At 32.6% G+C, this 23871-nt stretch overlaps 2 protein-coding genes and 1 pseudogene across 2 annotated transcripts; 1 reads left to right on the forward strand and 2 right to left on the reverse strand.

Annotated features, from left to right (window-relative positions):
• Positions 1-1216: 1216 nt before the first annotated feature.
• On the reverse strand, positions 1217-3116 carry LOC120117465 (annotated as a pseudogene).
• Positions 3117-4888: 1772 nt separating this feature from the next.
• Positions 4889-8920, forward strand: LOC120117464 (enolase). The gene is made up of 17 exons (XM_039137744.1): positions 4889-4971; positions 5109-5172; positions 5752-5816; positions 6144-6191; positions 6318-6404; positions 6492-6572; positions 6665-6766; positions 6835-6915; positions 6991-7065; positions 7284-7346; positions 7461-7541; positions 7639-7833; positions 7918-7968; positions 8045-8133; positions 8293-8344; positions 8470-8526; positions 8657-8920. The coding sequence occupies exons 1-17, from the start codon at positions 4906-4908 to the stop codon at positions 8735-8737; spliced, it is 1338 nt and encodes a 445-aa protein (XP_038993675.1). The 5' UTR covers positions 4889-4905; the 3' UTR covers positions 8738-8920.
• Positions 8921-13444: 4524 nt separating this feature from the next.
• On the reverse strand, positions 13445-19492 carry LOC120117305 (K(+) efflux antiporter 5-like). Its single transcript, XM_039137596.1, has 20 exons — positions 19188-19492; positions 18603-18646; positions 18032-18099; positions 17850-17934; positions 17674-17735; positions 17372-17447; positions 17153-17227; positions 16530-16601; positions 16348-16431; positions 16191-16259; positions 16011-16088; positions 15813-15901; positions 15568-15664; positions 15423-15476; positions 15224-15319; positions 14733-14921; positions 14563-14640; positions 14077-14121; positions 13876-13971; positions 13445-13781 (listed from the first exon to the last, which is right to left on the reverse strand). The coding sequence occupies exons 1-20, from the start codon at positions 19414-19416 to the stop codon at positions 13740-13742; spliced, it is 1728 nt and encodes a 575-aa protein (XP_038993527.1). The 5' UTR covers positions 19417-19492; the 3' UTR covers positions 13445-13739.
• Between the last annotated feature and the right edge of the window lie 4379 nt (positions 19493-23871).

A 23871-nucleotide genomic window follows, 5' to 3' on the forward strand; every position in this document is an offset into this window, starting at 1 on the left:
GTTGATGTGACATCTGTAACTCGTATTATGAGACATATATGAGCTATGGGTGTTACATGCCCATTCACCAATATTAAAATCTTACCACAAGATACAAAATGACCATTCCAACATACAACTGCAAAATTATGTGTCAAACATGATGTTCAAAATCCACCAAATAAAAGGGGAAAGAAGAATAGAGCTTCACTTCTATGCTAAGATCAATGAACAAGACAAGTTAAAAACTGGTAGCAGTCAACATGAAATAGGACAAGTTAAAAAATGGTAGCAGTCAATATGAATAGAGCTTCACTTTTATACGTTTTGATCACTCAATTATTTTTTTTTTGTTTTAAAACCATACCTAACATTATATTTTAGTTTCATTTTGATCATCTGCCGTTAAAAAATTAATGATAATGTTGATTTGTCATCATAAGGTAATATCACTTCATCATTGACAAACTTTAAAAATTTCACGTCAACATTTCTACTAATTTTTTAACGTAGTGACCAAAATGAAACCAAAATGTAACTTTAGGTATGATTTTAAAAAAAATAGTTAGATTACTAAAATAAAACAAAAATGATAGTTATTTACTAAACGCATAGTTTTATCCTATGAAATAAAGGCGAAAGAAGAGAGCTTGTAAAAGAGTCAGTGAGGTTGCAAATATCCTTGTAATGCAGCCATGACAAAATTATGAATTTCGCAGCAGCATGTCGAGTTCAATAGTGATGAGATGAGACCTAATCAAACAACTGTAGACAAACTAATGGAGAACAATGAGAAGCTTTAATGATTTGAGGGTTTTAATGAGACCTAATCAAACAACCGGTAGCTAATGCTTCCAAATATTACATTAAAAAGAGATGACGAAATCAACAACCAATTGGTATAATAAGATGAGACACTAGATCACTTAAATAAGATCATGAGTTCGAATCCCAACGTTTGTGAATAAAATAAACTGAGTTGCGAATAGATCGGATATTGATGGTTAAAAAAATAATGAAAGTGGATGCAAAAGGATCCATCTAGTCAAACTTTTCATTGACAGCACAATATCCTACAACGGGCAAGAAGCAGACATCATTTCTCCTAGTAAAACAAATGATGCAAAGCCAAACAATTAATTGATGTTAATGACGGTAACAACTGCGAAATTTCAAGATGCACAATTTTGTGAGCATATTACTAATAAGATTGGTTAATATTCCTTGCATGAAAATTCCTCAGTTGCATTTATCATTAATACAATTTTCTTAACAAGGAAAGCACAAATCATAATGTATAGCCTGCAGAAATGTACAAATGCTCACTTGCTATTCATGATGGAAGCCCACACTTACAATATTATTCGAACGAACTATTTACTTTTGGTCCTTCAGTTTCTCATTTTCCAGGTACTTCAACACTCCATATGCAACAGTTCCAGCAAGAAACAAGACAACAGTAGAGGTGAAAGATGGGTACAAGTACTTCACAAAGAACTTATCCCATTCTTCTGGTAGGAAGCCTGTAAATATAGAACAACTAATAAGTTATTTGGAAAAGCACTTTCATACTATGATATGAACGGGAACGGATGCAAGATTTTATGTTAGGAGATGAACTTCTAAAATTTTAAGAGGGGTCAAACTTATAAAATTCTAGGGGCAAAAACAGATTATTAATTAAAAAGACAAAGAAAATATCTGAAATATATACTCATTTGAAATTTTGAGAGGACGACTACCCTCACCCGTCCCGTCACAGTCCATCCCGGGACATGAACAACTTCATGGAAATGCGGCTTGTTGTTACCGCTTTTCGCATAATTGAGATCACTTTGCATTTATCAGAGGTATAGAGCCTCCAATGTTCTAATGAAGAAAGTAAATACAAACAATAACCTTGAACCAGCACATCAAATACAAATTGGTGAATCTTTACATACTTCCTTCTGAAGAATGAAAAACTAAACGGACTTGTATGGTGTCAAGGTTTTATCTGCACATATATATTTTGTTGATGGGAACAAAGGGGTTGTACCAACCGTTGACGTTTCATCCTTCCGATTTAGGCAGAAAACTGCAGTTGGTGCAAGAACGGTCTTTAGCCGATGGCAATGACTATTAGTAAGCTGTCTCAGACAAGATGGTTACTGCTGTTGGAGCATATTTGTCTCCAATAAATCATGTTGGACCGTCAAAAATCTAATTGTAGGGTTGCCATCATCCGGGAAGTATTGGACTCCGGATAAATCGTTGACAAAGATACCATCTCCGGTGGTGTAACAATACTGTCTCCGGAGGTGTAACAATATTGAATTAGATGCCATGAACTAAGGCTTATTAGATCAAGAACCTGATATGTAAGGCTTATTAATAAACTAGGATTTTTGGTTTTTGTAACTGTCAGACTTGCCTTCTTTGCCCTTCACTGTTAAAGACTGAAGTTTCCTGTTGGTCTAGTTAACCATGGTATACAGCAGTTTCAAAGGTATAATCCAATATCAGATGAGCTAATTTGCTACTACAATAATCTTCGCAATTGTCAACAAAATTACTAAACAGTGCACTTTCTTGATATCCAAAAACTCGTTCAACAGAAAGTACTAAAATCAGGTTTATACTAGAAAGAAATGGTTATCCAGAAAATAAGAAGAAAGTACTAAACAGTGGTTTGTCGAATCACCTGAAGCAGCAAGAACAATGCCTTGCACAATAATGATCCCACCAAGCCCCAACCACGCAAGTAGAAAAGCACTCTCATTTTTTCTCTGTTCCTCCGCCTTTGCCTCTTCTTCTTTGCTCACAAAAGCGGGTGTCTCAACCGGCGACCGCCTTATTATAGACGCTCTCTCTCTTTTCCCCTTCTTCTTTTTTTTCTCTACTGCTGCTGCTGCTTGGCTTACCCGAGGGTGATGAGGAGGAAGAAGAGAAGTCAAACCCTCGACCAGGCGCGGTGGGCTTTTTGGGCTCAGGAGTGGGCTCGGCGTCAGCAGCTGGTTTCTCCGATTTGACGGAAAATTTGGGTTTTGGGAAGATGAAGTTGCGGTGGTAAAATCCGGTAGCTAAAGAAGATGGAGCTTGGATTCGTAGCGCCATTTTCAGTTTTAGTTGGTTAAGCGGATGGCTTCGTGGCCTTCATCTTTTGCCTTTCATGGCTTATTGGTTATATCTCATGTCTTCCCCCCTCAAAATCTAGTATTTATCCTTCCACACCCAACTTTATTATTTTTAAAATTTTTTGGGATAAAACAACACTTAGTCCTTAAATCTGAGAAGTTATTCAACTTAATCCCTTTAATCCACATTAGTCTTGAAATTTGACAATTTTTTCCCTCTCAACTTGAGCCTTTGCAAGGCCTAACTAGCATACTAATTAGACTAACAATAGATTTATTAATCTATTTTTTTTTACTAATTGGAGTGAGTACAAGATAATATATATTCAAAGACTTTTAATCGTTTGCATTAAGTGCACATACTCTTGACATGCATGGTATTTAAATCCGAAACCTCAATAAATAATAAAATTCTTTAACTATTGAAGTCACTTGGCTCATGCTAATATATTACAATAATTAAGGGTGTGTTTAAACACTAAAATATAATCATATGAAAACTATATTTATTATATAAGTGATTACATTCTTGTTATTCAAATACAGGAAACACAAGTACAAAACATGAATATATATATATTATAGTGTCAAAAAAATCTCCAACATTTGATTAAATACTCATTTTAATCTCTATTTTATTTACCGAATTGGCCTTCAACTTTTTGTTTTTGGATAAAAAGAACCCTCTATAGATGAAAACTATTAGTTAACAAACGGTTAACACTCTACAATAGAGATTTTTTACCTTAAAATGAAACATTGAGGGTCAAAATACTTCAGAAAAAAACGCCAAATGACTCTTTGGTCAAATGTTAATTTTATCCTAAAATGAAACGTTGAGGCCAAAACACTTAAAAAAAGAATATGAGCCAAAATAATTATTTTATAAAAAAGTTGAGGGGCTAATTTTGATATCACAGGCAACAAAGGTACTTTTATGAATAGTATAATATAATTACACGGTCTATTTAAATTGTTTTTAATCAATTGATAATGTATCTTACAGGCACAATTACCCAAAATGTAAAACTTCTAAGACAACAACATTAATTTTACAACGGTAAAACATGGATAGTTGGAATATTGAGACATTATGCAACATACTATATATGAATTCAATTTTTAGGCATTTAAAGTTTCTTTAGCATCCAATTCAAGAACCTCAAGCCAAAATGATTTAGATTTTAGAAATAAAAGTTCAATTATTCCCATCAGGAAAAAATATATATAAAAAAATAAAATTATTTTAAAAGTTAAGATTATACGCAAACATAAATATTATAAAATCAAATATATTACTTTATATATTTTAAAAAAATTCAAGAGGAAAATAATTATAAAAACAAATAAAAATACATTTTTTTATCCCAATATAAAGTTATTTTATTAAACTATAAGTTTTATCGCTAAAAAATACATTAACACTTACTATATAAATTTCATACTTATTCATAAATTTTTAATTTATCGAATTATAAATATTTATTTACATTGTCATAAATTAATTATTTTTCATCAAACTTGTGAGTATAAATATGAAACTTTGAATTATAAATTAAATCTAAATTTTATAATCACGTCAAAAAAATCTAAAAGGCGATTTCAAAGATTCAAAAGTTGAATATAAATGGATTTTCAAAGATTCATTACTTATAAACATTCCAGTGCAGCAATCTACACCGTCACTTTAATACCCCACTTTCCACCATCAACGGTCTGGATTCAGTTCTGTATCCTCATTATATTTTCCCTCGAACTGGGGTTTTAAGCTCACTTCACTGGGTTTATATTGGGAAAAGAACTTCTAACAATGGCTAAAATCAAGTCCGTTAAAGCTCGTCAGATCTTCGACAGTCGTGGAAACCCTACCGTTGAAGTAAGTTGTTGCTTTCATTTCATCCATTTAGTATATAATATTTTCTGTTTTCTTATTGCTATGTTTGGCTGACGAGAACATAACTTGATTTGGTGGTGAATCATGAATGCTGGTTGAATTGAATGACAAATTAACAGGTCGACGTTACTCTATCTGATGGTACGGTAGCAAGAGCCGCCGTGCCCAGTGGTGCTTCCACCGGTAATTCTATTTTCATATTCTCACTTTTATCCGTTTAAGTTACATTTCTTCATTTTTCATTTTGCCAGTTATAGTTAAAAATTTAAAAGAAAACCCTGAATTTGTACTATCAATAGAGGTGAGCGTTGTATAGAGTAGAGAAAAAAATTCAAGTTATCTGAGTTGACGAGTCTTATTTTATAATTCAAACTTTATTTGAATTCTTTTTAAATTTAATTGTAAATTATATATAATATTATGGTACTATTTTATTCCAATTTAACGGTTTTCTCTAACCATGTGCAATAGATATATATTTTTTCATATGTGATATACATATATTATACTTAGAACTTAGTTGAGAGACTCGACTTAAACTTGAAAATCAATTAACTAATTACTAACAATTTATAGTTATTTGAGTTCTATTTTATAACTCGACTTGAATTTAAAAAAATTTCGAGTATAATTTATAAAATTACAAGTCAAATCAGTTCGAATCGAATTGAAAAAATCAAAAAAAAATTTGGTAGAATCCAGTTTTGCTCACCCCTAACTATCAATATGTGTTACTGACCTTCACCTGACTTACTATGGAAGGCATATATGAAGCTCTGGAATTGAGGGACGGAGGATCTGACTATCTTGGAAAGGGTGTGCTTAAGGTAACTTTATTTTTCTCATTGTTGCAAGGCCTATGGGTTTGAGTCAAATTTTATGTATTCTTCGTTTTTAGGTATTGTATTCATAATCATTTTATAACTTTATTAATGAATGACAATGGCTGTTGGGCACGTATACATGTATTTAAATATTGATGGAGTTGAACCCTAGGTCTGGTCTCAGTGGTTAAAAGGAATTTGTTCTCCTTAGATGACCTGGGTTCGAGCAGTGTAGACTGCACGTGTGTGAGTTTAGATATAGATCTTTTAAAGAAAAGTATTGATGGAGTTGAACTGTTTGTGATGGTTTTATCTTCTTGTTGATTTTAGGCTGTGGAGAACGTTAATACAATTATTGGACCTGCTTTGGTCGGCAAGGTGTTTAATGGGACTCTTAACTCATGATTTTCTTTCTTATAAATATATACATATATATATATTTTCTACGATCAAGTCCATTGATGTGTTTTTACTTGTATCTCGTTAATCCTTTAATGTTAACAGGACCCAACAGAGCAGGTGAAAATTGATAATTTCATGGTACAACAGCTTGATGGAACAGTTAATGAATGGGGTTGGTGCAAACAAAAGGTACATACATCTATATTATCTTATTATTATTATTTCTTCGGGTTATTTTTAATTGCTATCTTTTAATTTAATGGACGATTATTTCAGCTTGGAGCAAATGCTATATTGGCTGTTTCACTTGCTGTTTGTAAATCAGGAGCTATGTTGAAGAAGATTCCCCTCTACCAGGCGTGTATTATGCTGTCATCTTGACCTGTTTGATTTTTCTCCTAATTTAACTTTTCTGTAGATGAACATGTTTTGCACCTTCTAACTTGCAGCACATTGCCAACCTTTCTGGAAACAAGACCTTAGTCTTGCCTGTACCTGCTTTCAATGTTATCAATGGAGGTTCCCATGCAGGCAATAAACTAGCAATGCAGGTAGGTAAAAGGATGATTTGATGCCCTTTCTCTTTATTGAAATCTTTGACTGTTTGGTACTTGTTTAGGAATTCATGATCCTTCCTGTCGGGGCATCTTCTTTCAAGGAAGCCATGAAGATGGGTGTAGAAGTATATCATCACCTGAAGGTAGATTTTCTTCCAACTCCCATTGCTACTTGTTTCCTACACTTGTAACTTGTCTTCACTTGTGTGCTCTTTCAGGCTGTTATAAAGAAGAAGTATGGACAAGATGCTACCAATGTTGGTGATGAAGGTGGCTTTGCTCCTAACATTCAGGTCCATAATGAGCTTTTTTGATTATGAACCAACTAATTTATGTTGGAGGTTTAGAATGAAGGCCTTTCACTTCTCTTATTAATGAAGCAAATGTTTAGAACGAAATGACTTGCTATGCCGGAGATTAGATTTTAATGAGCAATATCTCAGGGTCCGAATTGTACCAATCATTTGAATAAGAAATTTAAATTGCATTGCATTGGTGTTATAATTTGCAGGAAAATAAAGAGGGACTTGAACTTTTGAAGACAGCTATAGCAAAAGCAGGGTATACTGGAAAGGTTAATTTCTGAAATAATTGGCATATTAGCCTAAAATGGCATGGTTGACTCATTATCTAGGGTGCTTTCTCTGAAAGCTTTTCACAAGCATTGACTTTATTTTTTTGTTGACAGGTTGTAATTGGAATGGATGTTGCCGCTTCAGAGTTTTATGATAAAAAGGATAAAACCTATGACTTGAATTTCAAGGAAGAGGTAAAATATGTCTATTTCATTTGGATCTGCCTGTTTCTTGTAATCTTCACTTAATTTAAAGGTAAACCGGTTGCTTAGCAAAGAACTGTTGCTGCAGAACAATGATGGATCCCAAAGAATTTCAGGCGACAGTTTGAAGAATGTTTATAAGTCGTTCGTGACTGATTATCCGATCATCTCCATCGAGGATCCGTTTGATCAGGATGATTGGGAGCACTACGGAAAATTGACTAGTGAAATTGGTGAACAAGTGCAGATTGTTGGTGATGATCTCCTTGTCACAAATCCTAAGGTAAAAGATTTTATGATTTGGGATAAAATACAAAGGTTGACTTTATGGAGTTCTTAAGTGCTTTATGTTTTATGCCTGTTTCAGCGTGTGGAGAAAGCAATTAAGGAGAAGACATGCAATGCGCTTCTGTTGAAGGTAGCCTTTAACTGTGTCCCCTTCAACTAACCATTGTACAAGATATAGATGCTATTGATGCTCTGTAATTTGTCAGGTGAATCAAATTGGTTCTGTAACTGAAAGTATTGAAGCTGTAAAAATGTCTAAATCTGCTAGATGGGGTGTCATGGCAAGTCACCGAAGGTATGACTCCCTCACATCGCAATGCCCCACTATTTGTTTTTGTTATATCGATCTCTTCTGTTTAATAACTAAAATGTCATTTATTTGAAGAGTATATTGTTTGATTGAGATATCAGTGTTATATACCCCTCCTTACGCTCGTGTTTGTTTCCGATGTAGTGGTGAAACCGAGGATACTTTCATAGCTGACCTTTCAGTAGGGTTAGCGACAGTAAGTGTTACAATGATCATATTTTACTTTTCAGTTTTCACCAAAGAAACAATGATTCTTGCCTTTTAGTTTAACTATATTTCCATTTTTGTGAGGTATTGACCTCCTTTATTTTTCCGAAACAGGGCCAAATCAAGACAGGGGCTCCTTGCAGATCGGAACGTCTTGCAAAGTACAACCAGGTAAAAGGCTTGTTCATGCTATTGATTAAGCTTGTAGATTTAGGCACATTCAGCTAACTGTATTATTCTTTCTAGGAAGCGAGTCTACAATGGAACTAATTATTTTATGATATGAACTGCACTATTGCAGCTTCTGAGGATCGAAGAAGAACTCGGAGCTGCTGCAGTTTACGCAGGAAAAAAGTTCCGAGCTCCAGTAGAACCTTACTAAGCTCGTTGACGGTTTCTTGTGTTGCAATCCAGCGTCCTTGCACTTGGTTAGTAGTAGGGGGAACTCCTAGTGTTAAACTAGTAAGCACAAAGAGGTGGTTTTGGTTTATGAAACCTTATTTTTAAAGTTGCATTGTGATGCTTTGATGTGTCTCAACTCTTACCTTGGGTACTTATGCTTCTAATGAAGGCTTAATCCAAAATTAAGTATTTAAATTATACTCTTTTAGGGGTCTGAAGTTTTTTCCCCCAAGTGTTTAACATTGTCAATGTCATCAAAAAATCACATGCAATGCATGTGACACTAGAAACTAGTGTATAGAAGTATATTAAAATGGAAAACATTAAATTTGTAAAAGAATTAAAAAATAATTGTTGTTAATAAACATAAAGAAAAATGAAAATAGAAATGTATTAGAATTATGGGTAAAGTATACAAATGATACCCCGATTATAGGATGTTTTGTTGAGTCTCTAAATTATTAAAAGTCACAAAATAATTCTTTAACTATAAGGCGTTTTATCAAGTTTTTTGACTTTTTAAAAATTACAAAATGATTATTAAATTATTCACATGTTTTAAATTTATTTATTTTTTGTTAAAAAATTGAAAGTAGTCTGAACGTTAACTTGTTGACTGAGATATAATAAAATCATATTTTAATAATTTTTATTGCTATCGCTGTTACTTTCAAGCACTGACTTGACGACATAATATTTTAAACATTTACTCGAAGACATAATGTAAATAAATATTTAATTCACAAAATATGAATCAAATAGTTTTGAGGTCAGATTTTATCATATCCTTATGAGCATATTAACGTCCATCTCAAACAATTGTTAAATTTTTAACAAAAAAATGAATTTAAAATATATAAATAGTTGAGTGATTATTTTATATATTTTAATAATTGAATAACTCAATAAAATATCGTCTTATAGTCAAAGGAGTATTTTATAATTTTTAACAGTGAAATCAACTACCTAATTTTACCCTAGAATTAAATAAAAAGTGCATTCAAACCCTAAGCCATTCGATAAATTTTGAGAAGGAAAGAGAAGGGGGGGAAAACTCTTGAGGTGAAATTTCAACAAGGAATCTCAGGTGTTCAAATTTCCTATTCTAATTCCTCAAAATTTTAAAAATTTGCACTATTTATACTTTTATATCTACTGTTTTCCCTAATGAATCCCGAAACTTCTCCTGTGGCTGCTGCTGCTGTATCTTTGCCTTTGGAACTGCCATCACATTGATGCTTCCAAATCATTTAGTCTTTGTTTCAGAAAATTACCACAAGCTTCCTGTGTTAAGCTGCTGCAGTAACTTAGACCGGAGCATCTTCGTTGAGAAACCGTGCACGCTTACATCTCCCTTGTTTAGCCACGGGAAGAATCTCTATCAGTATCACAGAGAAATCAATGATCAAATGCAATTTGATTGTCATTTTAAAAGATTTATATCATTTTCAACTTCATGATGTACGGGTATCAGCCGAGTTGGATAACCCCATCTGGATTACCAATTCTGTCATACGGATCCTCCGAGGGAAGATACCGAGCCGGTCCAATCGAGCCGCGTGAGAGTAAATTAGAGCGCGAAGATGTTTGGGTCATCTCCGGCAGGTTCTGTGAGGAGGCGGAGGGAGACGAAGGATCGGACTGAGAGCTGGAGGAACGGTGTCGTTTAAGGTACAGTTGGAGGAAGTATAAGAGAGCCGAAGATTAAGCCTCCTCTTCCTTGGACCACGCCCTGGAGAGGTACTACGAGGCGCATGGCGTTGGCTTTAGGGTGTTGAATGGAGCGGGTCAGGGTCATGACCCACCCGAAACGAGAAGATTGTGATTTGAGAAAAAAAGGGAAGATTTGACTTTGATGGGAGAGCGAGACAATAAGTAGTAGTATTATTTTTGTTGTCTTTTCTAATCTATGTAGTATTTTATGTTTTATACACATATTGTTTAAAAAATAAAAAATTATTATTAAATAATTAATATATATTTTAAACAAATAATATCTTACATTAATCCGAATTATCAAACAAAAATGTTTCGCATTTTGTTTCCTTCTCTTTTCTCTCGGGAATGTAGTATTATTTTCTTGTTCAAAGAGTTTTTATGTTTTTATCTTAATGCCATCTTATTCTATATTGAAGTTAATTGCATCACGTGTCTATAAAGTATGGCTTTCATTTTAAATTGATCTTTAATTTTTAAATGTTTTAATTTCATCCTTAAATTATGACTATCATTTTAAATTAGTCCCCAACCCTTTTAATATTCTAATTTCACCCATAAACTATGACTTTCATTCTAATTGATCCCAAACTTTATTAACATTCCAATTTGTTCTCAAACTATACGTATATACCAATCACATCCCTTGTTAATAAAATTGTTAGACCAAATTATATTATTATATGTTTGTAAAAACAAATTTTAGGTTAAACTATGGTTGAAACTAATTGCATATTTTGATGAATTTGGGGGTGAAATTGGAATATTCAAAAGTTTGGGAATCAATTTATAAAGAGGGTCATAGTTGTGAGATGAAATTAGAATATTCAAAAGTTTAAGGATTGATTTAGAATAATAGTTTAGGGATGAAATTGGACTATTCAAAAGTTTAAGAACAAATTTAAAATGAGAATTATAATTTAGAGACATATGAAACAATTAACTCTTTATAATATCATTGTAAATTTTTTCGAGTTCAAATCTTCTTTTCTTGAACTCTCATATTATATTGTAGGGAGAATAAATATAAATTTAAATTATAAAAGATATTTATTAAGTATTTTCTTAAATAAAAAATTATCAAAAAAATTTAAATAAAAAATATAATTTTTTTAATAATCTGAATTGGTTATAAGATAATATTTGTTCATAATATTTTTTAATTATTAATAACACGCAAACACTTTAGAAATACAGTTACTTAAATTCAAGATCTCAAAAAAAACATTTACTTTAATCAGTAACGTTACTCAATAGATTCATTAAAAAAAAACATAACAAGTTAATCGTATAGATAACAACCTGATTTGATCCTCAAATTGACTGATTTAGAACAATATTAGATAAATTCGATTTGATGACATTGATAAACTGCTAAATTAACCAGTTTTCGATTGAATAAGTGAATTAAGTCCGACTAGTCGTGAATCACATGTAATATAGAGCAAGTTAATTTGGTAATGGATTATTTACAAGTAGAACGATAATTTGTCATGAAATAAGCGGTAGTGGATTAAAAATATTTTTTAAAGTTAATATATATATATATATATATATTATAAAATAAGTTTTTTGTATGGATAATATAAAATTAAATTTTAAGATTAACACCTTCAGAAAAGTGAACAATTAATATAAAAATTTTAGATTTTAAAATGTACATGTATTCATGCTAAAAAGAAATACATCCGCGGCCATAGAAAAGAAGCCAGATGGTTAACCCTAACACTTGTAGAGAAAAGACATGGACACTTTTCTAGTTTTATGTGGCATGAATTCATCTCATAACAAATTTTATATTATATATATATATATATCCACATTTAAAAATATTTCAGGATCTATTATTAATCATTGGTCATCATATGCAATGCAAGCTATAAGTAAGCTCATGACACTTGGGTCCCTGACAATAGCGGATGTAAGTGTTGTTGTCCACCATGAAATTCGAATTTCTTATAGATGACATCCGCTCTAAAATCTTAATTGTTTGAAAGCAATATGGTTAATGTTTCCAAAAGCTTTCGTGTTTCGCCGTCGCCAGGCTCGGTTCCGATGGTCACTTTGCCTCTCACTTATCTTGACATACCATGGTTGTCTTGCCAAACTAAGTATAACATTATATATATGGAACGAAATATACTTACATTCGGTGTAAAATTAATAGTTTTACACTTTTTTTAGAACAGTTAGATGAGAGAAATCAAAAAATAAGAGTAAAAAAATGTGAATGCTAACCTTTTTTATATATATATACACACACGCTATAGAATAAATAAATATATATTGCAGCATATAAAGTCATATTTCTAGTCACCAATACCGAATTAAGATCACATTTCATAAAACAAACTTAACTCATGATCCAACTTCGATAAGATAATAAATTTAGGATGTCAAAACTCCATCACAATGTCTGAACAAGTCAAATAATGGATCAAATATGTTCCATGAAGCGTGGACCTTAATTTTATACAAATGACTCCAATTCAAACTTCATGTGCTAGGGGAAACAAAATCTCAAAATGTGCTATTTGAAACTAAAATCCAGTATAGCAGTTTCGAGTAACCAATTTTTTTAACTTTCGCAAATAGCATCTCTAACATCCTTAATTCCAGTCTTATTATACACATATTGCGAGTTATAGTAATCAAAGTAGGCAAGTTTGAAGAACGGTAAACAAAAATAAACAAATTCAAGAACGGTAAACAAAAATAGACAAGTTGAGTATATATATATATGAGAAATACTAGGGTCCAAACATGAACCAAAAATAAACAAATTCAAGGACTAACGTGGGAAAAAAATATAACCTAACAGTATTAAGAGAAGAGACTAACTTGTTTCAGGGACTAATGTGGTAAGAAAACTTAGGACCACTATAGAAAAAGTAGTCAAATGCAAGGACTAAATCAAACTTTATTCCCTGATTATATAAATCTTTGAAGATAAAACAAATTCAACCATCAATTAACTCATTCTAAATCAAACATTGATTTCAGTGTAGAAGTAGATTCCAGGCATATAATCTTGTGTATTAGTGTATAGGGTTACAACTCACATGACAAGATTAGACTCGGTCCTGAGTGCTCAAAATGCAAAATCAATATACAAAGAATTATAAAGAATATATTTAATACATATATGAACGTGCATGATACTTCTCAGCAGACATCCCATGAATTTTGGGCTGATATTAAACCGCTAACACTTGCAAATGAGTATGAATCCCAAGTATAACCTGACTACCATAACATAGGATTGGTCAGTGTAACCTATTATGTGCTTCAATGATGGCAACTTTCTCCTGAAAGGAAAAATGAACATAAAAAAATGATGGGTCGTGTTTGTATGCAAAGCTATTTGTGTGCATATCCATGAAGGTGGAAAAAAAGAGAGACCTCGTTCTGTAAGCCGCTGTCGGAGGGAAACCATTGCAGAAGAACACCCAAGTTCATCACATATGGTATCAATTTGAACATAAGAGGAGTTGTTACCTACGCAAGTAATTCGCCATCATTAATGTTGCAGCAATGAAAAGGAGAAAGAAAAGCTAACTATAAACAACCTTCAAAGTGTTGTTTGCAAAACGTGAAACCTACCAGGCTAAGAGCTGTTGTTCCAAGCAGAAGAAGATACATCTTTCCCTTAATCATCAACCAAAATGAAGTCAGTACTTGCAAAGAAACAGTTACAATGATGATGAAGTTGACATTTATTTAGTTAATTGAAAAAAAGGTTTAAATGTTGGGTTATATAACGATTCTAAAAGTTGCAAAGAATCTAATCTGACCATTTAAGTGAGAAATTTGGATTTGACCTATTTGAATCATCCCTGAACCTATCAGTATTGTACATTTGTGAACCAGAATATCATGCTTTCACTGAAGAGCAACAAGCACCTCAGCAATTTATGCATGTGAAATGTTCCTTTTTTTTTCTAGAATTATGAAACATTATTTCAATAACGACAAGCGTGTGATAAAAGGAAAAGGAGATCAATCATCAATAAACAATAAAAAAAAAGTTTTTTTAGACATGCAAAGACAACCGTTCACATTTTGACATGGCACGAAAGAAAGGGGTACCTCAACAAGGTGAAGATTTGAGGCACGACTTAGAAGAACAAAAGCAAATTCCCCAATTTGGGCGAGCAACACTCCCACCTATATGATAGATGAACAAATTGAAAAGGATGCACAAATTATGTAATAAAAAAAAATGTTATTTGTGCATAGGAGTGAGCAAACAATCTTACATGGAAAGATGTCCTAACTCCATATCCAAAAGCCTTGGCAACCGCACAGGCAACAGCAGTCTTAACAACAATAACTAGAATAACAGAGGCCAGTAGTATATCCACGTGGTTCCACAGAAAATGTACATGAATGAGCATCCCAATACCAGAAAGGAAGAGTGCTGCAAATAGATTGCGAATTGGTTCCACCTATAATTTTGTCATTCCTATTAGAACAGAAACATGACTCATAATATAATCTTTCAAAACAAAGAAATAAAGCCACAGCGTATGTTAGACTCAATCTCCTAAAACACAAAGCACACTATACAATGTCTACCAAAATATTAACCACTAAAAAAATTCCAAGATTAAATAGCAACAAATGTCTACCAAAATTTTACCTTAAAAATTCTTAAGAAACTAATTGAAAAGTTAAATAGCCATGAATCCTTTTAAGGCAAAGAAATAAAATACGAAGGTATGGGGCCTTGTCAATAATCAGTGATTACCTGGTCTAGTGTATGCTGCGCAAAATCAGTAGTAGATATCATAACCCCAGCAACAAATGAACCCAACTCAAGGCTGAGACCCAACTTATCACTGCACTGTGAAGATTACAGAAGTTTTGAGTGTTAAGAAGGTGATGGGGAACTTTTGCATGCAGCGATACAGCAGTTGTATTAATCATCACAAGCAAAATAAACTTACCCAAGCAGACAATAAGCAGAAAGCCACAGCAGCAAGCTGATAAAGTTCATTTGTCTGGATCATAAAATGAAACCAAATGGACTAAAATTTTAGACTTATTAAAATAAATTTGCATAATACAAAAGATAAAATATGTTCAACTTACTTGAGATGATATCTGCATCATTAACTTTAGGAATCGAGGGACAAACGACCAAGACAATAGAGATGCAACAGTAAGATAAATTGATAATACCAATATCCTGAGATTGATCACCAGCAAGTGTCAGATCCATTCAAGTGAAGTCAACCGCCAACAACAGAGGGAAAGCTAATTTTGGAAATAAGGGCAGAAATGGAAGGGCCGCAATAAGGAAAACAGAATAACAGGGAAAAACAAAAGAAACTTACAACTTTCCCATTGATGCCATTCCATGTAGTAGGCCACTGCTACCACCCAAAACTGGGAGCAAAGCAAATAACAAACCAACAGCACAATCCTGAAATGGCCAGAGGTAAGGTAATGAATGGATATGCAGCAACAAAATCAAGTTTCTGAATCCAAATTATAATTAAATAATACTTGATAGGTCATCACTTCTCTTCAACCTGAAAAATTAGAGTCCCAATAGTAACTTGACCATGAAGAGAATTAGTGCTATTCCGTTCTACTAAAAACTTCACAACCTGATAAAAATACAAGGAAAGAATGGATGATTATTAAATGCATCCAACAGCAACGAAAAAGAAAGAAAAATACTAGAAACATAAAAAAGTACAGAAAAGTACAATTGCAGTTGACGACATTGAGAGGAAGGAACCAACAAATACACCCTCAGATAAATTTGCTCCACATAACTGCAAGATTAAGAGATGTCTTATTTCAGTGTCCATCTTACAGGTGCTCTTAGCTGAAAAGATGGAAAAAGTGCTAGAAACACCTTACCACTGCAATTATGCCACACAAGCACATAAATATCACAATTTGAAGCAGTCCTCCAAAAACAGCAACTGGCCCCACAACTTTTAACTGCAGCAAGAATTAGTTGAAACAGCTTCCTTGAAATAAGATACAGGAATTTCTATGCTAAAGCATCTGAAAGTAAGAACTCACGCCAAATATCCTACCTTCGCCAAAGAAAACTCTAGCCCAAGAGCAAAAAGAAGAAAGACAACACCAAACTGTGCAACAGTTTCAACCTACAAAAGAAGAAAAAGAATACCACCAAAAAAGGAAAATCATATCTTTGATTTCAATTTTTTGTGAAAAGACACATCAGAGAATGAATATTCAGATGATATGATTTGGGCATTAGCAGTTGCTATCAGGTGAAAAGATTTTCAATAATGAAATAACACCAAAGAAGAAAGAGCATACCACCAAAAATAAGGAAAATCATATCACTAACCGACTATTTTTTTTGTTAAAAACACATCAGAGAATGAATTGCAGATTAATTTAGGCATTATTAGTTGTTATCAGCTGAAAATATTTTCAATAATAAATGAACAGGGAAAAATCACATTTTTGAGGATATAAATTCCAAAAGTCTGAAATTTATTAACAAAGAAGAAAAAATGAAAATATCTTTCAAGGTAACGTCTTGAGCATGGCTCATAAAGCATGTTTCCCCTCCATGGTACCATCCCTAAAGCTATCTCAATATTAGAAAATGGCATATTCTCAAACATTGAGGCATATAATACTGTTATTAAGAAACAAGAAGCTCGAGCTATTATAAATGACATACCTGTACCATTTCACTAATGAATTTCAAACCCCCTGGTCCAATAAGTGAACCCGCAAGAAGATAGCCCACAATAACCTAACATGCGCATAGATTTGGCAAAAGTAAAGAAAGACAACTTCTGTTAGCAACTTTCATGATATAGCTGCATATCAAACTCAAGAAAAAGAAAGCGGCCATTGGACAGAAAGTAAAGCAAATGCTAATCTTAGATATACAAACCGGTTGCCCTAGACATGAAAAAATAATACCACCAATGGCAGCAGAGACTATGACAACCACCAGATCTGATATCAATCTGCACAAGGGTGGTAAAGTATGTCACAAACTTCATTTTATTTGAGAATAGAACAATCAATCTCAAAATTGTATATTATATACAAAATCAAAACAAGGGGAGTACCAGAACTAAGCCAAGGATAGTTTTCAATTATTCATCACAATGCCAACCAACTTGTAGCAATACGAAAACCAGACACTGGATCAGGATAAAATGCAAAAATAAAGGAGATGAAGATGCTAACCTCAAATCAACTTGGAGTACTGGATACTTAGATTTTCTATTTGACATTACAAACACATTATCCTAACATCAAAAGAGAGGCAAATTAGAAAGGATTCAATTAATTGCAAAACCTACCAACATAAAACTGTGCTATTAATCCTGCTACGCAGAGGGGGAAGCTGACAATTGACCCACCTTTTTATCAATCAAGGTTGTGGTCTCATCAGAATCTTCATTTTCCAGAGAAAAAACATCGTTAATCTGGAATAATTTTGTGCCACTGTTGAAAATTTTAATGTTGAAAAATTTGTCAACTCATCAAAAAATCATTAACTTTATTAAATGTTTATTCCTCCAAAAAAAATGTACTCCCATACTTTGTCTCTTGCGTATCATTTCTCCTCCCCTTCTCATGAGTTATTTTAGCTACAGTCTCAAGTACAGCCTGAAAAGCATATCGGGAAGTATCCTTTAAAAAGACACCAAAATGAACAAATACACAGAAAACACATGGGTCACCTATGAAAGAAAAGTAAAGGGCATATAATTCTAATATGCATGATATCCAAACACAATTTTTCTTGAATAATTAAAGGAACCTAAAACACAAGCGATTACATCAACCAATATTTGGGTATCATGATCAAATCATACACATATTCGAGATCCCTCGGTAAATTGTCTTCTTTTTTCCTTTGGGGGCCTACTAAAGTTTGGAAAAAGATTTGAAGAAAACAAAAATAGTAGAAGATTTATATATCTGATTTCAAACCAGAACCACAAATCCAGTCCACTAAAAATTTAAAAGAGAAATAGGGCATTGGCATCAAAATTAGCATAAAAGACTAAAACTAAAAAGGAAACATTCTAGTCAAGTTTCCCTGGCACCAAAACACTTAAAAAGGATTCCAGTCAAAGGAACGGGCTTCAAAGGAGAACCAAACCTACTTGCTGATCAGCTACACTAGAATTGAAATTGCTTGCGTCAGTTCCTAAAAAAGAAGAAGAAAGAAGATAAATTATCAGGCAGCGAGCATAAAAGGTCCAATAAAGGTTCATAAGTTGACTGCAAATGATACATCATTCACAGATCTAAATGATGATCATAAAAGATATGAAGACTCTAATTTGCTTAAATTCAAGTTCGACTCAATGCAAGTCAAAGGGACAAAACGCGCGATAGAAATAAGCGTGTGGCACTGGCAGTACGGCGGGTTTTTATAACCTCACATGCTTTTCGTTCTTGTTCATAATAAAATCAAAAGAAAACAAACTGGTCTTGTGGCTATATATTGTTTTTACTTCAATGCCCTTTTCTGCAAAACCTTATTTTAACTACTGATGGAATAGGTGAGAGCTCTTGCTGAAAGTTTGAACTTAAAACCGAGCCTGCATTTTTTGGGGTGACTTAACAAAACCTCCAACAAAAAGATCAAGATCCAACTATTCGGATTGCCTATTAAAGGATTCAAACATTTAAAAGGGATTACTATAAACAGGAAGAAGAAAAAAAAGTGAGTACGGAAAACAAACCTGCAGTTTGATCATTTTCGGAGAACTCCTTCTCAAGAACCCGATCGAACATTTTGGCAATACTCCCTTCCCCGTTACCCGTGGACGACGAATTCACCAGGTTACCGTAAAACCTTTCCCGGATTTCCTTATCAGATCTAACCGATACGCATATCCTGGCGTATAATAGCACCAGCACCAAACAATAAACAGATCCAAGAACTCCACATTTCGAGGAGCAAATCGCCATTGATTCCGTAAATCTCTATCTTTAAACAAATTTTGCAGGAAAAAAATGCAAAAGAATGCAGGAAGGGATGTGGTCGGAATTTGAAATCTGAAATGGGAAGAAGGAAGTTTATAGACGCAGGTAATTTCGTTATTTGGGATTTAATTGTGGGATTGTATACATTATAATATATTTAATAAATTCAATTTAGCGCTACCGGAAATATATATTTAATAATAATGTAGTAGATCTAAATCATGAAAAAATATTAAAAAATTTGGCAAAGGCAAACTTAGCTTTTCGATTTGTGTCGATACAAATGAAAAATGTATCGCTCCATAGTAATATTACAGGTAAAAATATGACAAAACCGGTCCCAAAATAATAAAACCGGTAAAACGCTACCGGATATATTGAAAGTGTCGATAATTTAATATAAGTATCGAAACTTTCTGAATTTAAAAGAGAAGAAGTTATAGTGCCTAAAAGTATCGACACTTTATGAAAATGTATTGATCCATAACAATATAACAGGTAAAAATATGATAAAACATGTCTTAAAAATGACAAAACCAGTAAAAAGATACCGGATATGTTGAAAGTGTCGATAATTTAATATAAGTATCGACACTTTCTGAATTTAAAAGAGAATAAGTTATAGCGCCTAAAAAGTGTCGACGCTTTATGAAAATGTATCGATCCATAACAATATAACAACTAAAAATATGACAAAATCGGTCTCAAAATGACAAAACATGTAAATAACTACCAGATATGTTGAAAGTGTCGATACTTTCATATAAGTATCGATACTTTCTGAGTTTAAAAGAGAAGAAGTTATAGCGCCTATAAAGTGTCGATACTTTTAAAAAATGTATTGATCTATAATAATATAACAGGTAAAAATATGACAAAACAAGTCTCAAAAATGACAAAATAGGTATAAATATATCGAATATGTTGAAAGTGTTGATAATTTAATATAAGTATCGACACTTTTGAAATTTAAAAGAGAAGAAGTTATAGCGCCTATAAATAATCGATATTTTAAAAAAATGTATAGATCCATAACAATATAACAGGTAAAAATATGATAAAACCGATCTCAAAATGACAAAACCGGTAAAGCACTACCGGATATGTTGAAAGTGTCGATACTTTAATAAGTACGCGTAATAAATTATCGATACTTTCAAAGAAATAGGTAAACATCCTATCGAAAGTATCGACACTTGACATAAAAGTATCAACACTTAGGTAGTTGTATCGATTAAATATAAATAACATATCCGGTGTAAATATAAAGACATAACTAAATTTCCTCTGAAAATATATAGAGTTTTTGAAATCGAAGCGTAATTGTTGTTGCATTTCAGAAGGCGTTTCTACGTGAAGTTTTGTTTGTTTGTTGCTACAGTCGAATCGAAATGTACGTTATTGAAACCCTAGTTTTTTATTATTACAGTAATGGAAAATAGGAATTTTATGTGTTGTTGTTTGGGGTTTTCGAAGTAAAGAAGCATTTGAGACCGATATCGATACTTTTATTTAATATTTATAGGTAAAAAATGATATAATAGGTAAAAAATGATATTATAGATAGAAAATGATATTTTAGGTTGTATAAATATGCCGACACTTGTTGTAGTGGCCATTCAAATTCTTTTGAAGACCAACCGTTTTACCACAAAGAGTAGTTATTGATTTTTGTATATTGAATAAAGTGTATGTAAGCATTATTTGATTTGATTTGATTTGTGCAAACTGATATATGAAGGAAAAATGAAGTCAATGGGAGGAAAGCAACCAAAGGGTGGATATATGTACTTCTAGTAAGTATCAGTCTTTTTGTTATTATTATTGAAATGGTAATTGGATTAAAGTATTTAAAAACTTTAAATTGATTACAAATTTTAAATGTTGATAGTATGGCCGAATGCAAAAGGATGAAGGAAGATGACACACACAGCGGTTCGGTATGTAAAATGAAATTGACATTGAATATTATTTAGTGTTAATGTATTGATTAAGAAACGTTTATGCTTAATATTAGGTGACAAAAGATGTGAGGTCGAAATGGAATTCGATGAGTAATGCTGAAAAGGAACCTTACATCACACAGTCAAGGAATGATAGTAAATAATACAAAGAACGAATGAAAGCACATGAAAAGAATATTTTCATTAAACTTGTAAATACGTTGATACATGATATATAAGAACAATAACATTATATATTGTTAAAAAATGTAGGAAGTGTAACATCCCAAACTATGGGTTAGTGACTAAATAGTAAAGTTTCAGAATTTAGTGGTTAAAATAGAAGAATTGATTAGTTTAATGATTTATCTGGAGATAAATCCTAAAAGTTTTAGTAATTATTGAATGAATTAATGTGTAAAATGGTCTTTTTATCTAAAAGATAATTATCTTATCTCTTTATTAAGAGATAAACATATAGGGAGATATTTCTCCAGAACTTCTCCTTCTCCTTCCTCTCCTCTCGTAACTCCAAGCTCAAAGGTGAGTCTTCTACTTAGTTAATTATTTGTTAATTTTAATATTTGGGTTTTGATCATTAGATGATAACTAAGCTAAAGGAAAGCTTAAGTTATCTTAACATCAAAGGATGATGGAGTTAGGAGAGATTTAAGATTTGAAGTTCTTAAATGAAATCTTGGAATAGAGTTCATAACTAGAATCGAAAGTTGGATTTGACTTGTCATCAATCTAAGAAAGAGATATGAAGCAATAGAATTGGATTTGTAACATGTTGCAAAATTGATGTAATTATTGAATTACATATGAAGGATAGGACTTTGAGGTTTAAGATGAAATAAATGAGTATAAATTGGTTTAAGTATGTGTACTAGAGTTAAGAATGAAAAAGGGGATGAAACATGAAGGATTTAATCCAAAATGAATGAACTTCCGGGTTCAAAAAGAGGATTCTGGGTAGAGTGCACCAATGCACATTCATAGTGCATCGATGCATCAAGGTTAAAACCCAGAAATTGTTTGAATGTGCACCGATGCATTGGTAGTGCATCGATGCACTCTTTTAAAATAAAGACATCGAATGCAATTCGTGCATCGATGCATAATTAGTGCATCGATGCATCCCATTAATAGTGAAACATCGAATGCAATCGGTGCATCGATGCATAAGGAGTGCATCGATGCATCCCATCAATAATACTACATCGAATACCTTTTATGCACCGATGCATCAGTAGTGCATCGATGCATACCTTCATTAAAAGATGAAGTTGACTTTTCTCTTAGTCTAAAGAGTGAACCATTAGGGTATATTAGTTATAATACTGATATAGATCCATGTGTGATTATGTAGATACTAAAAGTAAGCTTATTCCGGAACGATCAAAGGATTAGAATCGAATCAAAGCAAAGCTAAGGTAAGTGCATACTATATGTATATTATAATGGAATAAGACTTGTGATAAGTCTAATCCCTATGTTGATTTTTATAATATAATAGTTGTGAACATGCATACATGATAATTGTTGTGATACATGCATAAGACATATATATGTTCATGTGATATGATATGTGATATGACATGTGATATGAGAACATGATATGAAGTGACATGAGCTACATGATCACAAGAGAAATGACATAAGTACATGAACATATGAAAAATAAGAATAATGCCTATAGTATACGATATGAGAACTATAGGTGTAATTGGCATGCCAAGAGTCGAGGGTTTACATATATTTAAAGGCACATATGAACAGTTTACATATGTTTAAAGGCACATATGAATAGTTTACATATGTTTAAAGGCACATATGAACAGTTTACATATGTTTAAAGGCACATATGAACAGTTTACATATGTTTAAAGGCACATATGAACAATTTATATATGTTTAAAGGCACATATGAACAGTTTATATTGTGACCTTTGGATCGTGGTCCTTCGGGACGAATACTGAACTAAGGTTCGGTGCCCCATGAGGGAATTGATACGAGCTGTGGTGACAGCATTAGTGCACAACCTCAATGCACTCACATACCTCTATTCTCAATAATATACATGGGCAATGCAATTGAAATACCAATTTAAAGTGAAAGTGATCCAAGAAGGTAAGTTTCTTATATGCATTATATGATTATATATGTTATCGTGTGATAGATACATGCATCTTGAAATGTCATGATCCAATGGCAAGTATGAACATTCATAAGTTTATTGTTGCATATTCATTTATTGCCTCACTAAGTCTATGACTTAGCGTGTAAGTGATTTACACGTAGGTACAAAGAATCAGGAAAAGTGGAAATAGAAGTAGCACAGACATCAATACTACTAAGAGATCAGATCAGAAGTAATTGACAAAGTATGTACTTGGTTATGTATAGAATGTGGGCATGTAATAAGTGTTAATTACGAATACTCTGATCGATTTTGTATTTTATGGTTTTATGTAAATTAATGTGTTTCATTTT

Source organism: Hibiscus syriacus, unplaced genomic scaffold (genome assembly GCF_006381635.1).
Source record: "Hibiscus syriacus cultivar Baekdansim isolate YM2019G1 unplaced genomic scaffold, ASM638163v2 tig00110319_pilon, whole genome shotgun sequence".
NCBI classification, from domain to species: Eukaryota; Viridiplantae; Streptophyta; class Magnoliopsida; order Malvales; family Malvaceae; genus Hibiscus; species Hibiscus syriacus.

Coding starts and splice junctions, on each gene's coding strand:
- LOC120117464 (XM_039137744.1), top strand. CDS start 4,906: ATGGCTAAAATCAAGTCCGTTAAAGCTCGTCAGATCTTCGACAGTCGT. Junction 6,916..6,990: donor AAGTATATCATCACCTGAAG/GTAGATTTTCTT, acceptor GTGCTCTTTCAG/GCTGTTATAAAGAAGAAGTA. Junction 8,527..8,656: donor GTCTTGCAAAGTACAACCAG/GTAAAAGGCTTG, acceptor GCACTATTGCAG/CTTCTGAGGATCGAAGAAGA.
- LOC120117305 (XM_039137596.1), bottom strand. CDS start 19,416: ATGGCGATTTGCTCCTCGAAATGTGGAGTTCTTGGATCTGTTTATTGT. Junction 16,602..17,152: donor TCATTAGTGAAATGGTACAG/GTATGTCATTTA, acceptor CTTCTTTTGTAG/GTTGAAACTGTTGCACAGTT. Junction 14,122..14,562: donor CAAATCTTCACCTTGTTGAG/GTACCCCTTTCT, acceptor TTGATGATTAAG/GGAAAGATGTATCTTCTTCT.